The sequence below is a fragment of the Branchiostoma lanceolatum genome, chromosome 7 (assembly GCF_035083965.1).
Source record: "Branchiostoma lanceolatum isolate klBraLanc5 chromosome 7, klBraLanc5.hap2, whole genome shotgun sequence".
Taxonomy (NCBI): domain Eukaryota; kingdom Metazoa; phylum Chordata; class Leptocardii; order Amphioxiformes; family Branchiostomatidae; genus Branchiostoma; species Branchiostoma lanceolatum.
In genome coordinates, this window is record NC_089728.1 from 19027052 (window position 1) to 19046312 (window position 19261).

General features: G+C 41.6%; 1 protein-coding gene across 7 annotated transcripts in view; it reads right to left on the reverse strand.

Annotated features, from left to right (window-relative positions):
• Positions 1-2614: 2614 nt before the first annotated feature.
• Positions 2615-19261, reverse strand: part of LOC136438051 (granule associated Rac and RHOG effector protein 1-like) — a 49951-nt gene continuing 33304 nt past the window's right edge. For 3 of the 7 annotated variants that reach the window (XM_066432706.1, XM_066432707.1, XM_066432714.1), the window contains 10 exons: positions 16698-16889; positions 15939-16085; positions 12410-12504; positions 11588-11713; positions 10267-10850; positions 8709-9219; positions 7298-7402; positions 6016-6156; positions 5115-5187; positions 2615-4322 (listed from right to left, as the gene is read on the reverse strand). In XM_066432706.1, the coding sequence (XP_066288803.1) occupies positions 3969-4322; positions 5115-5187; positions 6016-6156; positions 7298-7402; positions 8709-9219; positions 10267-10850; positions 11588-11713; positions 12410-12504; positions 15939-16085; positions 16698-16889 (2328 nt within the window). In that variant the 3' untranslated portion in view covers positions 2615-3968. The remainder of the gene's footprint in view (positions 4323-5114; positions 5188-6015; positions 6157-7297; positions 7403-8708; positions 9220-10266; positions 10851-11587; positions 11714-12409; positions 12505-15938; positions 16086-16697; positions 16890-19261) is intronic. The other 4 variants (XM_066432711.1, XM_066432708.1, XM_066432713.1 and 1 more) reach the window with 4 other exon arrangements.

Consider the following 19261-nt stretch of genomic DNA (forward strand, 5'->3'; position numbering starts at 1 on the left):
ATTTAGCACTGGAAAAAATGAAAACAATTGTTCCGGCATTGAAATCAGCACCATCTTTGTTTTGCAATTTGTGATTCTCTCAAAAGCAAAGGCTCACTGCATATAAGCCTAAAAAACGTTTTGTTAACTTTATTAATGTCTCTGACTAGAGTCCTCAATGAAAACCATCGTGTACTTTGGTAACCGAAGCAATGTTAGGGCCCAAAAAATGAAGAAGAAAAAAAAATGCTGAGATCTTTGTGGTAGTGACATTTTCTAACACTGTTTAGCACATTCGTGGAATAACTTCACATACTTTAGGCATTTTAAAACCGCTCAAAATGATGCAATAAATACGATGATCCCCTTAGTTTCGTGAGCCTACAGAAACACCGGCCATGATTTTCAGTGAGTTCTCACGTCACAACGACGCCATATTTTTGCATCATGGACGTTGCTATACTCTGTGATTATGTTTGAACTAATCATGTATAAAAATGAATACATAAATTGAATTTAAAAATCCGATTTTCGGGCCCTAATAATGCTTGGGTTCCTTTTAAGGACAGGCAACGGCACAAATCTGTACCTAAACCTCTGTTACTGATTCCTGTATCTGTACATGATGTTACGATTAATCGATTAGGTACACATCCCTACTCCTATATATTTATACTCCCCTTCCAGTGGGAAGGGGGATATACTTAATCTCCAAGCAGACCCACGCGGGGCGCGAAAATCGTATATGCTAGACAGAGAAGGTCTAGTCAGCCAGAGAAGCTCCAGCCAGCCCCGCCCCGCGTGGATCTGCTTGGAGATTAGGATATACTGTTTTTGCTTGCCTGTTCTTCTTCTTCTTCTTCTTTCTTCTGCCAAAAACCAAGTAGATGTGAGGTGGTGGCTCTACTAATGATACTACAGAAAGTTACACATGCATGTACCTTATGTTACATGGTACGGATGTTATATTTGAGATGTAGGTACCTATAGGAAAGGTGAATACACCTGACAATAAATTATGCTAATGAGGACCTAATTTGCATAATTTATGCAGAAACTTGTATTTCCCTTACCGTAAAAGCTGCGGATGTCATATTTGAGATGTAGGTACCTTTAGGAAAGGCGAACACACATGTCCATGAATTATGCTAATGAGGACCTCATTTGCATAATTTATGCATAAACTTTATTTCCCTTACCGTAAAAGCTGCGGATGTCATCTTTAAGATGTAGGTACCTTTAGGAAAGGTGAATACACCTGGACATAAATTATGATAATGAGGACCTCATTTGCATAATTTATGCAGGAACTTGTATTTCCCTCAACCTAAAAGCTGCAGATGTCGTAATTGAGATATAGGTACCTTTAGGAAAGGTGATCACACCTGGCCATGAATTATGCTAACGAGGACCTCATTTGCATAATTTATGAATAAACTTGTATTTCCCTTACCATAAAAGCTACAGATGTCATATTTGAGATGTACGTACCTTTAGGAAAGGTGAACACACCTGGCCATGAATTATGCTAACGAGGACCTCATTTGCATAATTTATGGATAAACTTGTATTTCCCTTACCGGAAAAGCTACGGATGTCACATCTGAGATGTAGGTACCTTTAGGAAAGGTGAATGCACCTGGACATAAATTATGATAATGAGGACCTCATTTGCATAATTTATGTAGAAACTTGTATTTCCCTTACCGTAAAAGCTGCAGATGTCATATTTGGGATGTAGGTACCTTTAGGAAAGGTGGACACACCTGGCCATGAATTATGCTAATGAGGACCTCATTTGCATAAATTATGCAGAAACTTGTATTTCCCTTACCATAAAAGCTGCAGATGTCATATTTGGGATGTAAGTACTTTTAGGAAAGGTGAACACACATGACCATGAATTATGCTAATGAGGACCTTATTTGCATAATGTATGCATAAACTCGTAATTTCCTTACCGTTAAAGCTACGGATGTCATATCTGAGATGAAGGTACCATTAGGAAAGGTCAGAAAACCTGGCCATAAATTATGCTAATGAGGGCCTCGTTTGCATAATTTATGCAGAAACTTCATAATACCCTTACAGTCAATGCTAAGGATGTCATATTTGAGGTGTAGGTAATGGGAGGGGAATATCCTGCATTTTCCCGCAAATGTTATTTCTAACTATAACGTATGTGGTGGTCATGAATTCCCACTTAGGCCATTGTTGATTTGATTATGTGGATGACATCCGCGCGCGCATCAGTTCTCCTCCATTTCCGAAGAAAGAATAGAGTTCCCTACCATACTGTAAATCGTACAAAGCAGCTACAAAATGGGCAAAGACATGCCGTAAATTGCACAAAGATATTTCGGAAAACAAATACTAATGTCTAGACTGCCAAACTCAAAGAAGAGGACATGAAAAACAAAAATGAAGAATCCATTATTTGGTATACCATTCTCTGTGTGTTCAGTGATTTGTTCAACCCTCCTAACCACGTAGATTTCATAATGAAGGCAAGATTTTTTATTCTTTTTTTTTTTTATTCGCACGCTCCCATCAGTTTTGGGTTCCCAGAGGATGTCATCCATATAATCAAATCAACATGGCCTTAGAGACACAATAAAAGCCACAAGACAAAGAACAAGTTGACACATTTTTACTTCGATCCTCATCCGTACATTAATAAGGCATTTTGAAACAGTTAGTAGTTTTTTTTCTTTTCAATACTAAACCATGTTTAACCAAAAAAATAATAATTTACAGCAATAGATGGCATTTAACCAAGCCATATGAACCTAAACAGTTAATATAAACAAGTGTTACAAAAAAAGAAATAAATGTTATTTGTGAAAAGTAAAGTATAACGATGCCCTGCATGCAATTATACTTTGACATACAAAAAAAGGAAATATGTAACTCAACAATATCTAAAACGAAACGTAACATTATCTATAAATGAAAATTACGCAAGAGAATATGTTGTATCTGCGTACACCACATATGCACTTATCCATGTTCATTTTGGCAAGTTGACGACAGTTTCCAAACTTTCCATGAATGCTGGAAGAAAATATGGTCCACTTTGTTCACAGTAGCCAATTAAGACAATAGAGACAATTTTCGCAGGTGGTCTCTATGCTTGTGTCAATGGGAAAAAGTATCTAAGGGACCAACAAAAAGTGGTCACACTGGCCAGGTGGTCCTTATGTAGAGGTGGTCACTTGTACAGATATCACTGTAATTTCATCTTTTTTCTAATCCTTTTACTACTGGCAAGGGCTGTATTTCATTATGTTGACCACTAAAACTCTACACTTCTTGAAAGAATATGGTTTCAAAAACAGCTTTTACCTACAAACTCAAAGTACAGAATTACTGTGATAAACTATGTTACCATTTACTGATAAAGAAACTTTGACTGTCACAGAGACTAATTGTCAATATGCCCTTACACTAACAAAGTTACAACAAAAACTCAAGATATGAACTGAAAACTTTTCCCCAAAAAATTCCATGGACTTGCTTACATAGACAAGTGCATATGATGTACCTGTATTATCAAAGAAACATTGAATATTTGTCTTCGCCAAATGAGCATCTATCAAGTTTTATCTCTGAACAGATTTCATTACATTATGACCAGTCCCCGAACAATGCATTACTTCTCTATCTAGCTACACCACCTAGCAACATTATACAGAACTGCAGCTAGTTTGACTCAACACTATCTCTCCTCGTGTGTCATTCTGTGACTTAGACCACCTTTTTTGTGGACAGAAAGTCTTTTTCTCTTTTCACCACAAAGGCACTTTGTAGCTCTTCTATCCTGCGAACAGACAATCTTTATTCAACAACTGGAAGAAACTCCAGCATAGAAAATCTTGTGATAGTTCATTGTGTAGAGATTCGGTATAGTTATTATAATATTAATAATTCACTGTGCTCTCAGTTGACAAGTACTTGTACAAAAGCTAGACATTGTCAATACGGTGGTCTTACATATTTTGATACTGCGGCAGGTATGCTAATCTTCTATCTAGTTTAGGGTGTCCGCGCATTGCACTGTCGTTGTGGGGGGGAAATCCTGTGAGGGGGGGAGGGGTTGAGGGGGAGTTGTCGCCGGCGGTTGACCAGGGGGACGTGGCGGCCATCGGGATTGGATCGCTCCATTGCGCCGTGACTGAGGGGTGGACTTCGGGGGCGGACCCCTGGGGGAGGGGATCGCTCCACTGCTGGATGGCGGCCACGTGGCCATCGACCGGAGGGGGCTGCTCCACGAACTGGAATCCTCCCGGTAGCGACCGTTGCCATGGAGACTTGGGCGGCCATGTTTTTGTCGACTTTGGTTCCTAGATAAACAAACAGTTAACAGTAAGAAAAATGCAATCATGCAGCAACGGAGAAAAGAGGGCCCCCTGGTAGACAACAAAATAAGTGCAGCTGTGTATAACTTGGTGTATGCAGGGCTGTCTTTACCCTGGGTTCCAGACTGTTTATCGGGCCTTTTAGCCGGTTCCCTTTAGCCGGTTCCTTCTAGCCAGTTTCTTCGGCAGCACAGAGCTCCCAGCCCGCAGATACCCTAATTAGCACACCGGGGGAGTTCTAGCTGAGGAATTGACCGGCCCTACACGCCGTTCATTCCTCGGGCTACAACTCCCCGGCGCGTTGATTTAGATCCGGCGGGCTGACTGGCTTGCGGCGCCGAAGGAAATCACTAGTGGCCCTGTCTAGTCTGGCTCCTAGGGAAGGCTGTCTTCAGGACTCTTCCCTCTAGCAAAGGATGGAAATTTGCTCGTTGGCACGGAAAAAAACCCAAAAAGTCTTCATGACATGAAATTGATGAAAAAGCATTTTCGTAAGCTTAAAAAGACAGATTTGACCTTTTCTCTGCTGCCTAAATCTGTAACCAATAGGGAATCAGGTTCCAAACGGCCACTTCAGAGTGCTAAAGACTAACCACGAAAATCAACAAGATGGGCTCCGAAAGAATGAGTAGAACAGAAAAAAATGAAAGCTGGAGACAACCCTGCTAAGATGCCTGCATTCTGTTCAGGAATTTCCTTCCTTTTTCATCTTCTCCTATCTTGTCTTCCTATGACTGTCTTGAAGAAGCTTGAGAGATGACCAGACTTAAGACTCACCATCTGTGCGAGTTCGTCCAGGAACCCCTGCAGGTGTTCTGACTCAGGTGTGCTCTCCCCACCTTCACTGCTGCTGGGGGAGGGGAGGGGGGCAACACAAGGGATCAGTACAAGGACTATTGTTCCAAACATAAATCTATAACTGAGCAGAGTCAGACAAATTATTACTAGTATCATACAAAGTGAAAATTGAAGAATGTGGCCATAGCCATGCTAAAAACTTTATTTCAAAAATATGAATTTTATGATGTGCTGATACAGTAAATTCAGAAATTTTCGCGGTGGTTTTATGTTCGAACTTAAAGCCACCGCAAAAAGTGTTTCCATCATGTGACTGTAGCACTACTGTTCTTTCAAACGCAAACTCGAAGCCACCGCAAACACTCCATTTTCTCTCTACCGCGAAATTAAATCCCTGGAAACTTAGATGCATTTCATCGTTAACTTGAATGCATTTACAGTACTTAAACTTTATAAATACAGTAAATATTTCTTCATGTTGTGGTATCTTAATGCAGGGCATCTGGCAATGTATCAATTTTTGCTTGAAAACATTACACAGTCTACATGCTGCCCATTTGTGGAAAGGAGCTGGGGTGCTGGCCAAAATCAATAATAATAAGTTTAATAAGTTTATTGAAAGTTCTTGCCCGTAGGCTAATTGCAAGTACATGTAACATGAAAGGACGGACAGACAATTGGTAACAATATAGCATGTAACTATTCTAGTCTAAATACTAACACTAAATTTTATCTTATTTGGGTTTGACTTCTTTTTCTGAGACAGTCATCAATCCGCCCATGTTATCAGCAAAATCACATTATGGCCTAATGTTACCTTCTTCTGTGACAATGTCAGTTTAACGACCTCACACTCCGTAAAAACACGCAGATCACCCACCATTTCTGTATGAGGTCATTCCCGGTCAGACCCAGCCCCATGGAGAAGACGTCCCCATTGGTGGAGGAGGTGTCGTCGCTGGAACTGGCGCTGCCGGAGTCCATGTTACACCAGCTGTTACTCCCACCCAGGGCCTCACTGCTGCGGAGAAAACACACACGACCGGTCAGATCTAGTTTCACCGACGGCGAGGTATGAGATTGCAAGGTGGCAAGAAATCTGTACCGTACATGCAACCTGCAACTGTCCTGTCAAACTTTTTCAACTTTTCCAAACACTGTCAAGGCACAAAAAAAAAAAATACAAAAACGGAAAAACACTCTAACCGGTCAGATCTAGTTTCACCGACGACGCGGTATGAGCTTGTAAGGTGGCCAGAAATCTGTACCGTTGCCAACTACAGGGTTCAACGTACTCGCATGCAACCTGTAACTATAAACAACTGCCCGGTCAAACTTCTTCTACTATTCCAAATACTGTCGAGGCACAAAATACAGACAGTATACAAATCCGGAAAAACACTCCAAATCCGGAAAAATTTTAGGGAAGACAACAATATCATCTGATACTGATGATGTTACATCATGATGGGAATAACTAAACAAAAAGATAATTTATTCTAATATAATATACAGTTTGCCAAAGTTCTGGCTGACGTTCCCAGAATTCAGAATTCTGCAGAAGTGGCCGAAATGTGCCTGGAGACATCTAATTGTTGCTTTAGATATTGATAACCTTTTCATACTTCATACTTGTACACATTAGTTCAATTCGGTCAATCTACCTAGAGAAAAATCACATTTTCCAGATTTAGAGTGTCTTTCCGGATTTATACTAAATCATAGTGTCACCTGTTTTATTCGAAACCTGCAAGTTGCAATCTGAAATTGTAAGCAAGAAATGCCATGCTTATATCTGCCATTCTGCCAATGGATGCAGTGCAGTGCCTTGCAATGCATGATGGGATAGGTCAAAGGTCATCAACTAATGGGAGGGGGGCATACATGTATGACAGTAATAGTTTGCACTCAATAAGCATCTGGCTTCGCATAGAGGTGGTTTTGACTGCTGCTGCACCTAGTTAGAATCATTTTCAAAGCAAGAAGATATGTTAGTTTGAAAGACAAGCAGGGTTATTTCTTGAAAGTTTAGATTGATTTCTAAGGAAAAAGCAGAAAAGCTGGGGATATTGTTAAAATAAAAAACATACATAACAAAAGAGCGGAAACTGGTGAGAGGTTAGGAGAACGCAATGAGACATGCTTCCAAAAGAAGGTCGTACCTTGACAAGGGAAGGTCAAAGAAAGATGCGGCTTTGGCGGTTTGGTCCGCCAAGGGTGGGGAGTCCAGCCGCGAGTAGGGTAGAACCAATGGGAGAGAGTTGTATCTTGGAGAGGATAACAGTCAAAGGAAAGGAGAGTATGAGTCCTGGTACTGACAATGTGAGTTGAAATGCTACAGAATCCAGACCTAGATAGTTTTCGTTCTTCTCTTGAAAGTTCATCTGTGTTGGAAGGAGTCGCTCTGAATCAAAGTTGATCTGTAATTTCCAACACAACCAAAAATTGGACTTACCCAAATTTTTGAGAGATCCACTACTTCTGTGACGTCACGTTATGAAGATAGGACACGTGACTTGGTGAGCAGTGGATCTTAAGTTGCAGAGGGTCTATGCCCACCCCTCCCCCCCCCCCCATCTAGGCTCTACAATCATCCCTCAACAGAGACGGGGGGCGCCATAGACTTTCTGCAAATTCTGATCCCACTGCTCAGAGTCACATGTTCTATCCGCATAACGTGACGTCACAGAAGCGGTGGATTGCTTGACAAATACTAGAGCTCATCAGTCGACAATTTGGGTAAACTAAGTCCAGTTTTTGTGTTGGTAATTACAGTAATTGACCTTTGATTCAGATTCTGTTGTTGTTTTCATGGAACTAAATCTTTTAACCCTCTCAGCAATGTAGGCAATCAGCCTTTCTTTATGAGCCTGTGAAACTGAGAGGGTTAAAGTCCCTCAATATCTTTTGCTCAAGGAAGGTACAAATCAAAACTGAAATGGAAAATCAACATAGGAAAAGAGGCTTAAAATAATTGATACTAGATAATTGAAAATGACCACAGTTCACAGGGTTATCTTCATTTCGTACTGTGTCCAAAAGTTTTACCAGTCTTAGGTATATTCAAGTCCGTAATGAGTTTCGTATGGAAATTTTTTGGTTTAGGTAAAGTTTGCGAGGAAAAAGTTGTTTTTCACTCTGATGCTTTCCTTGTGAAGCCTGGTTATCATACTGAAAAAAAACTACTTCTTTGGACACTAAGCTTTAGGCCAGGCCAATTGAATTTCTTGGCTAACAGAATTGTCAAAAAAATTAGAATTAGAAAAGATTGGAAAATCAACATGAAAACAGAATCTCAGAGTAAAGTTTGTACTTTGGTGCACACAGTTTCAGGGAGTGAACAGGGTCAGGTGTAAGTTTTCACCCCAGTCTTCTGTTTTAATGATGTCCTCGTGCTAAAATTTCACCCCCAAAAATCTGTTAACCAAGAAATTAAATTGGTGTGGCCTTACCTAAGGCTAAAAATGTCAAAACAGAACTCAAATGGACTTGAATATACCGGTACGCACAACGGGCTGTAAGCACCTAGGCAACACATTCTTCTTTAACGTGGTGGCCAGGGAAGTTTCCTACCTTTCGTTAGAAGAAGGAGGTATGGGCCACGTGGAGTTCAGCCTGCCCTCCTGACTGGACCACTGCGTCCGCATCCCCTCCCCTCCCCATCTGTGTCGCACTTTGCTCTGCTGCGCCTGAAGGTAGTTGTTCATACTCGCGACGTAGTGCGCGTACTCGGGATCCGAGGAGAACTCGCTCCCCGCCAGCTGCTCCAGGTTTCCGCTCAGACTCACCGGCCGTATTCTACTCGGCCACGTGTTGCGCCCGAAGTCCGACGGTCTCGGGAGACTGTTCGACCTCTGGCTGTCCTCCGAACTGGACTTTTCGCTGGGAAGGCTGTTGGGGTCGGAGGTGCGCAGGTTGGAGAGGAAGTTGGCGGCCTCGGTGGTCCAGCTCTTGCGGTTGCTACGGTTACCGGGCGGGGAGCCGTCGGTGGCGAGCGGCTGAGGTCTGTGGTGTCGCGACAGGAAGTTGATGACCTCTTGGATCTCTTCCTCGGTGGCAAGACTTGGGGATCGCACAGAATCTCCTGAAGAAAATAAGAAAATGCAATGCTTCAAATGGGAGCAAAAGTTGAAGGGGCCCACAGCAATATTAGGGCCCAAAAAATGAAATTAACAAAAATTCTGAAGTCTTTATGGTAGTGACATTTACTAACACTGTTTAACCAATTTGCATAATAAATTCATACTTAGAGCATTTTGAAACCTTGCAAAATCATGCGGTATGAAGATCTGTTAGTTTCGCGAGCGTACAAATACCCCAGCAACAATTTTCAGTGAGTTCTCACATCACAACGACGTCATATTTTTGCATGATGGATGTCGCCGATCATGTCGCTATACATTGTGATAGTGCTGTTTGAACTAATCATGTTCAGAAATGACACAATAAATTGACTTTCAAAACCCGACTTTCAGGCCCTAATATTGCTTTGGGCCCGTTAAAATTGACAAGACTACTATACTTTGCTAAATATACCCCAAAGTCAAGTTCTCACTTGTTTTACATCAGTCTGTAATAGTTCAGGGCTCTCCCACAGTTTGTAACTTGCGCCGTGCTGACGGCTACTCGACTGACTGATTGAACTTGGTGAAATCAGTCAGCTACATGTTCTGATATGTACATATAAGAATAGGACTTTTTGAGCTGTAGACCTCCCTACATTGACTGTAACTTGGAAATGCCTGCTAAACTTGTCAATTCCCTCTAATTCGTCTGTGAATTCCTCAAAATCCATCCTCAGGAAAGCCACTCGAAAAGCCCTATTCAAGCCAAGTGAGAACTTGACTTTGGGTATAATTAGCATATACAATTTCAAATTTAAATTTTGGTTCCCCTTTAAATGCAAACCAAGAAACTGGCTGTAAATATAACCTCGGGTGGAAGCTTTTGGTTATGATGACTTGTCTTATAAAAAGAAGGGCTCAGAGTACGCACCTCAAAAATTGAGACTACAGAATAGAAATGTAAACAACTTGTTATTTGGCAATCTTAAATAAAGAATACAAGCTCACTTAAACCATACATTGCAGAAAACTGAACTAATGTATTTGAGCCCTGAAAGGATCATCACCTCTATTGGCTCCCTCTACCGCTACTTCAGGTGCAGTTTCTTCTTTCTTTTCTTCTTCCGCGGCGTTGGACTCGGACTGTTCCTCGATCATGGACAGTCGTCGCTCCTCCTTCTGTTCCAGACGCCTCATCTCGGGGGGAGGGGGGTCCTTCACCACAACTGTTCTACTGGGATATGTCATGCTCTTTGCTGATTGGTCAGTTGGTCTTGGTGGGAAGGTGAAGTTAGTCCCTGATTGGTCAGCAATGGTTGGGGGGGCAGAAAATCTATTACTCCCATTGGACGTTGCCATGGCAGCGGGTTGGGGGGAGGAGTTAGAGTAGAAGGCACTTTGTTTCGTGGCATCGTTAGAAGGGCTGGGAGAGTAGGAGCCTTTCCGTCCGAATTTGGAAGTGAGTTTGTTAAATGTTTTTTTGATGCCCCCCTCCCCCTCGAGAGTGCCACGTCGCTGCATGGTTTCTCCAGGCATCTTGTAGTCAGCTAATACTGTCTGGGAGACGGGGGGTGTGGCACTGGGGGGTCCTGAGTCCTGACTGTACATGTCCGACCGCAGCTTGACTTGAATGGTAGGCAACATCTGTTCCCTGTAACAGTCAGGAAAACAACAGTTGTAAATACAGCAGTATGTCTCTCACAGCCAGTCAGTCTAAAAGACTTGGACTTAACTGCCCTGTGTATGACGTAAGCCTCAAGTGCCAAACCTCTGCACGTAAAAGAACCCAACACACTTATCGACAAGAGTAGGGGTGACCCGGTGTGCTTGGCCAAAAACGCGAGCCGTGGCGAGGCCGCATTGCACTACCACTCGCTACTTGAAAAAGCTACTTCATGTATTTCAAAATGAAAGGAGTAAATTTCAAAGGAAAATTATTACAACAATATATGTGTTGGCTAGGTTAGCAACAGCTTAAACTCAAAGCGTCGGCAATCTATAAAGCTTAAGGAGTCAATTTTAATGGAAGTAATAGTTACAAATTAGAAAGGTAACATTTGCGAGCAAATGCAGAATTTTTCACTCTCCCTTCCCCTGGCAAAAATGGACAATTCCCAAATCATTCCAATACAAAATTGGAACATTTCAATAATATTTGCCTATATATGAACCATTCCAAAATCAAACCAGTTTAAGATAGAATTTCCCCATGAACTTACCATCACCGTGAAAAAAATTTTTTATCATTTATGATTACTTCACACGTCCGTTTCTTTAAATCACTAGCCGCCATCGTGAAGTTAAAGTTCAGTGAAAATGTCAACTTTCCTACCACCGTGAAATTTTGCTACTGTGAAGATAGAGAAGCTTCTCCAAAACTTCACCCACCTTCCATCGAGAAGTCTCGCCGGATCGATTATGGCAGTGTAGATGGCGTCTACGACACCCAGCCGACAACTGTCATCAGAGGTCCGCTGCAACGTGGACAGAACTCTGTTGTCCTTCTGAAGGCACCTATGGGGGATACAGACAGGTTATGGTATCACACACCACGCTGCAGTGCCACCTACCTACACAAGGAAGTACTGCAGTCTGTTGATGCACTGATTACATCCAAACAAAAAGAAGCCATTTCTATTCTAGTTCTGTTGCTCTCATTTCATACCTAATTTCAGGCAACCAAAGGAATATTAGGGCCCAAAATATGGAAAAATAAAAAAAAAGCTGAAATCTTAATTGTAGTGACAATTGCTAACACTGTTTACCGGTAGCACATTTGCGTAACAACTTCACACTTTGAGCATTCTAAAATTGCGCAAAAACTAGCCGTACAATGATCCCCTTAGTTTTGGGAGCCTACAAAAACTCAGGCGACGATTTCCAGTGAGTTCTCACACCACACTGACCGTCATTTTTTCGCATCATGGATGTCGCTATACATTGTGATAGTTGTTTGAACTACCAGTAATCATGTATAGAAATGACCAAAAAAATTGACTTTCAAAATCCAATTTTCCGGCCTGATATTGCTTGGGCTTCCTTTAATGACTCTTTTGTTTAAATTTTTGAATGCCATCTTTTTCCTAAATTTTTTGTCGAAAATCAAGTACCTTTAACTACATGTAACTGAAGTTGTTTTGATACTTCTCAACGTTGAACAAGAACACAAACTTAGAGACAAAGCAAAACGATACAAGATTTGAGACTCACCACGCAGTTGTGACCTGCACGACCACATGTGTGCCTGAAACGGTGACCCTGGCTCCTGTCGTACCTCTAGGTAAGGAGGTACAGCTAACAGACACCTGGAACAGACAACAACACTTCATTTAGAGTCACTTGTACACAACATATTGGTTCCACTCCTCTACAATTTTTCTGTACCACTCATTGTTTGGGAGCCCATGTTTTTGATATTCAATATTGAACATGTCCCTCTAAGCTTACAAAAAATACATTTTCATCAGTTTTAGGTCATGGAATTGATAAAAAGTTTTCTACCATATTGTAAACTGTGCAAAGCAGCTACAAAATGATACTTTGGAAAACGGATGCTAATGTGTAGAATGCCAAACTAAAAGAAGACGTGATAGACCAAAAATGAAGAATCCATCATTTGGTATACCTTTCTCTGTTTGTTTGTTTAGTCATTTGTTCAGCCTTCCTGACCATGAAGATTTCAAAATGAAGACAACTTTTTATTATTCCCAGACGATGTCATCCATATAATCAAATCAACATGGCCTTAGGCCACAGCAAGTAAATTTTATGGATGACATCACCCCTCGCATTGATTTTCGCCGGATTTTGAAATAAAAAACAAGAATGTTTTACCCTTTGGGCAGTGGCCAATATACCAAAATGTGGCAATATGTCGCAACGTCTGTCATTTCCATCGCAAAAACGTTCTACATGTACATGCCATAAAAAGGCATTTGCACATGTAGGAATGGTGAAAAATCCGTACAAACTTGTACAATTATTGTGTATACAAGCTGTAATAAGAATGCTCCTGGTCACCAACTTACAGGAAGTCACAGTGCAGCCCTCATGCCAAACTTGTAATTGGAATTAGTCTGCTTTATAGTATTGAAGTTTGAAAAATGTGGATATCTTGGGTTTTTTACGCTCGTGCGCACTAAACTTGGAGTCTGCAGAGGATGTCATGCATAAAATCTACTTGCTGTGGCCTTATGGTATAAAACTTAAGTGTAGTTGAATGGGCGTTAGAAGGATGACGGCTGAGACACAACGATTTACCTGTTTCGACCTTTTATTCAAAAGTCTTCATCAGAATGACAAAGAGTGGTACCGCACTTTCTCTTATAGCCTCTAGTTGAAGTCAGGTCAGGGCATTCTACTCCCTGCTTTAATTAGGTCAGGGCGCTCTAAGAAATAGCCAATCAGCTTACAGGATTTCGCTTTGCACTGGCTAGAACTGACCAATCAGAGCCTAGAAAACATGCTGACTCAGCGAAAATGCTGTTTGTTCAGGTCAGGTCACTCTGAGCGTTGTCCATTGTTCTCCTGACCAATCAGGTGGTCCGCTCTGAAGGTGATTGTCCTAATGGACCAATCAGGTGACACTTAGTGCTTTGGAATCTGTCCAATACCAGACTACCAGAATCATCAGTGGACACTTCGGGCTACCGTATCCTTCCTACGAAAGTCTCTACACCGAACTATCACTACCATCACTCCAGTACCGTCGCAAGTTCCACACAACTGTGACCCTCTACAGACTCTTGAATGGACGCTGCCCTCCACATCTCCAGAGTTTGCTACCCCAAACACGTGCGCCTGATACCAACTCCCGCTATCCCCTAAGGAACAGTGAACACCTGACTACTCCAACGTGCAAAACTACCAGATCACAGAGAACATTCATTAGTCGAGCGATCTCACTCTGGAACTCTCTTCCCAGTAATATCCGCACATCCCTCACTGTCAGCTCCTTCAAAAACAAACTCTGTACGACACTCGGCAACAGATACTCTGTAAATAATTGACTGACCTACCACAAGTATTAGATGACATGTTGTATAATCTGCTAACCTAGTATGTAATATAAACCTAAGTTTTGGCTTGACATTGTTAACGATTTATATATACCTTAGCAGTGTTCTCGCCAGTGCCCGTCCTCCCGTCATTTGACGGGTTTTTGTCGCTCATGACGGACAAAATTTTTGCCCAACCCGTCATTTTTAATGGACAAAAAGCGGTGTGTAAAGATATTTAGACAGAGTTTAGAATTGTGCAAAAACTCCAGAGGATCACCGGAAGTTCGCGACGAGGGCGATCTAGATCATTTCTAATGCCCGCCGGCGACAACCCCAGCCACACACAAAGAGCGCCGTGGTTGATATTTGGTGGCCGCCGAAAACTCGGCGTCATGCACCGCCCTCCCCACAGTTTTGGCTGGTCGCATCGGGCTGACGTTTATTTCTGTTTTGTCCCTCTCGGTTCACCGTCAGTTATTGTTATCAAAGAAGTCTAAAAATTCAGAAATATTCCTATAGCTATCAGGCTTTCTGTAATCTGTAAAACATCATTAAAGTTTCAAGCCGCGGCGGCTGAGTTGCATGCGCTTTCTTTTCGTAAGAAATGGTAAACAGGCGTCAGATATTCTATTCCACCAATCACAGCTGCTTGTCTCCGTCGCGTCAAGAAAATCCGACCAATGACATGCGAGTCTCGCTACTCGCGTGATTTCAGCTAAGCGTGAATTTGCGAGATGTTAGAGGAATGGCGGGAATCGCAAGGATCGCACGACGAAGCGGCTGTTGGAAGGCTTGAATCGACAACTTTTGAAGGCATTCAGTGCAGTTACCGGAGAAAATAACCGTGGAAAACATGGGAGAAAAAAATGGACGTCTTTATGGCGTTCTTTCTCAAAGTAGGGTGTCAAATTCTTCATTATGTTCAATAATTACATGGAGCATACGGGACAAGTGTTGAAAATTTTTATTTTTGCCGACTTATTCTGTGTGTATTTTTTGTAGGACGTAGATACGTAATAAAGTTTTGTTGTGCTTGATTTTCTTTTCTTTGCCGATTGTATACAACATAGAAATGTAGCTTGTGTGTGAACATTCGATCTTACCTCGATGACGGCACGCCTCCCCCCAAAAATTAAGCCTGAAACCCTTGTGTAATTTTTCACCGAAACTGCGAAAGAGATGCCATTAAACTAAGCTTATTCTAGCAGGAAATTTGCCCCTCAAAATGCAGGAAATAGCGTTTCAGAGGGTCTAGATTCCAAAATTTTCCGGGGGAGAACCCCCGGACCCCCCTAGGGCGCTCGATGTGTTCTTCCCTCAAGCAAAATTGAAATGACGGGTAAAAATTTCAGGCTGGCGAGAACACTGTACCTTAGTCTTGTGCAATTTTTTTTCCATATGCGCTTCAGTCCTGTGATGGTTTTTGCTAATTTTGTTTCTTCGATGTAATTTTACTTTGTGTTCTGTGTCCGCCGCTATGTGTGTGTTTGACGCATGCGCACCTTGTGAAAGTTTGTATTGAACTTTGAATATACTGTTCCCAGGGCTAACCCTTTGTAATAGCCTTTGGCTAGTTGGGTAGTCCTGGCTGTACTTTCCTACAGTCAAATAAATCAAATCAAATCAAATCAACTGCCCTTGCGCCTGCAGTATTATTCTAACAGATAGGTGGCGCTTTGTTCTATGACATGACGTTGGGTGGGAAATACAAAAAACTTAAGTGTAGATAGAAGACTTACCAGTCCTGCCCTGCCGAAGCAGAGCTGCACGGCTGTCTTGCTGGTGGGGTGCGTGACGGACGGACAGGCCTGGCTGAGAACCAGGCACGTCAGGCGGTCCACCACGCTACCCAGGATACTACCCTTCCCATGCTGCTCCGCTGCACCCTGAACACAAACAAACAAACAAACAAACAAACAAACAAACCTCCATAAGTTAGAAAAGACTGGTAGGATTTGTTTCCGACATAGTTAATCTTTCAGATGACACTTCATTACATTTTACTCTATGTATTTCTGGTAAAAGAAATAAATTCTAAACTCTAACTCCACTCTTAAGACGATCATTTTTTCTGTCTACAGTAAAAAAACTTAATGTCTAAACTTTTTTCTGTTTTGGTGGCGGCATGGACACAAGTCTAGGTCTTGAGTGTGTCGCCACCTTGTATTGTCAATAAATGTTGCAATGAAAAAATATAGCTGTGGTACTTTTTAACTCACGTTCACACTGTTTGTATGGTTTTTCTTTGCACTTTTTGCTTTGTAATTTCTGTCTGCGCAGTATGTGTCCTAGTCTGTAGAGACTACATGTAACTGACAGCAGTGTACTTTTCAACACTTCTTGCTGGGTTTAAGCTCTTCATTCTTTTATTCAGAATATCTGTAAAGAAAAATTAAACACTACCACAGCTAAGCTTTGCTTTCTTTACACACACATGGAAAATTTCGTTATTTTTTCCTCTATTAGTATTACAACCAAAGTAAATTCTTACAACCCACCTGTAGCAACTGGCGCATGGCCACCATCTTGTTCTTGATGTTCTGTCTGGGGCTTCCCGTGGACGTCCCGCGGTACACGACGGAGCCGATCTGGACGTCGACTCTGGCCAGCTCCTTGTAGATGAGGGTGGTGGGGTCAGTGAGGTGGGGGTTCGTCGCTGACTGTCTCATCTCTTCATCACTACAGCAGCCCTGCAATGACAAAATGACCATAGCATGTTCAGGTCAAAAGATATAAAAAAACAGAACTTGTGCTACAGTACCAAGGTCACATACCAGGGGGCCCAATATCTACTTTCTGCTGTCCAACACCTACCCACATACGAAATATCATCATAATCCAGCCAGAGGTTCTTGAGTTATGCTGACTACAATAGACCGGAAAAAAAACGGAAAAAACACACACACACACAAAACTATATCTCCATTTTTCATGGAGATAAAAAAAAAGGTAAGGCAGTCATCCTCAACTGAGGTGAAGTAAGATGATTTTTCCAGCATCTAGTAGTAATGCTGGCTTTGCTTTTGGTCAAGTCCAAGTGTATGTTCTTTTCCATTTATTTAGTCCCTGACAGAATTATAAAATTGAACATCCTACACAACTTGGGTTCAGCAAAGTTACTTCCATTAAAACTTAATAAGCTGTATGTCACTGGTCAGTTACAGTAGAGGCATATCACAACAAAATTGTTGTCAATTGTTAGAGGTACAGCTGGTCTGATGTTATGCTGGATATTCAATTTTGGATAATAATAAGAAATGTGTTTCTAGCTTGAAATGATTTTTTTGAAATGGTAATGTCTTGGAAAATAATGAAATAAGCTGAAACCCTGTAGTCCATCTTTAATGACACCCCTAGTGTCACACACTAGGCAGGGCTCGAAATTCATTTTTGAGGATAGGTGCCCTATCCTATTTTAGGTGCACGGAAAGAATTTGGGTGCACATATATATCAAGATTCAAGATAAAGTAGAATGTCAGCAAAATGTATTTAAAAACACCCTACTGACTCTTTTAAGAACTGTGAATCTGAAATTCTACAGCTAGCATCAACATCTCAAACAAGTAATACATCAAACAAAGTACAACAAAGGTTACATTGTTTTTCTGACGCCTAAATTTCAAGAACATTCTGTGTGATGATGGCTATTTCTTTGCTTCCGAAGATCAATGGAAGCGTATACTGGTATACTGTATACTGTTACAATAATACTATTACAGACAAAAATATCTATTTGTGCCGATTGTCCTGAATCGCCATCTCTACTGCGACATATACATGCACTCAGTATTTCAAGCCCTGCTAGGGGTATTTCTAATTGGTCCAGAGGGAGTTGGGAGGGAGGTAGTAGGGGAGGTAGACCCCAGCAGTTGTTTTACTTCATGTTACTGTACAACATTGTTAAGTACGCCCACACACTTCCTCACCACAGCAGGGCAGCTGAGCCCTATCCACAGGGGCGACTGCCTAACAACCTCCTACAGCTCTGCACTACAGTACAACTGCCATGATATTTTCTCCAATAAGACCGAACCAATCTAATTTATTTTCCCAAAAAAATCTAGAAAAAAAAATTAAGAAAAAGTTTTAACGCTTGGAACCATTAATTCGACACATTTATGCCAACGCACCATTTTATGTAAATCAACAAGCGGACTTAAGAGTATTTCGGTAATCATTGACTGTATCGTGTACGTTGTTTTTGCCGCAATTGCTACGTGTGTGTAACTCTTCCAAATCATTGACATATCTCGGAAAAATTACGTCTTCAACATAGGACCCGATATGACGGCGCCTTGCGTAATCTGTTCCAAACGAACCATTAATCCGACAGTATACAACAATGTCGCTGTGAACCGATAATTTCAATAGTCAGAACAACGGTTATTTCCCGATTTATCTGTCAACCAACGGCCACTTACACTAGTTACTACAGGCATCACATTTCACAGTCGGTACGCCGCTGATGCACTCACGATACTGCGGTCAAAATAAATAGTCCTGAAAAACATCGTCCTGCGGCAGACCCGTTCTTATGTTCCATTGCACTGTCGTGGCCATCATAAACCTTGAGGTCTGATACTTAAGACTGCTACAGCTATCGAAATGCGAGTAACTAACGTTTGCTTGCACTACTGCCCGGTAAACAAAAATATATGCCAGGCGGAAACGAACTATCCTAACACAGGTCATCGGCCTGTACCAAGCGAACATCAATGCGGTAGAGGGGAGTACGACTCTCGTGTGTCGCTATCGTCTTAGCCGCTGTTGGGATGTATGTTCCGGAAATATGAAAATAACACGTGTCTTTTATAAAGAATGCAAAAGCTTTCCTTTTGCATTAATTGCTGCCAAAATTCAATTATTTTATAGTATAACCTTGTCATTAGCATGCTAAACCCGTAGTGAAAAGAGAATTCAAACTCTACAACTGGATACGAATTCGGAGATTTATTTCCGGACGTTTCGAGTGACATCCATCACTCTTCTTCAGCGTCACTAAAATGAACTAGCAGAACTAACCAGTACTTATATACAATGACTAGAAAAACCGGTTTTACA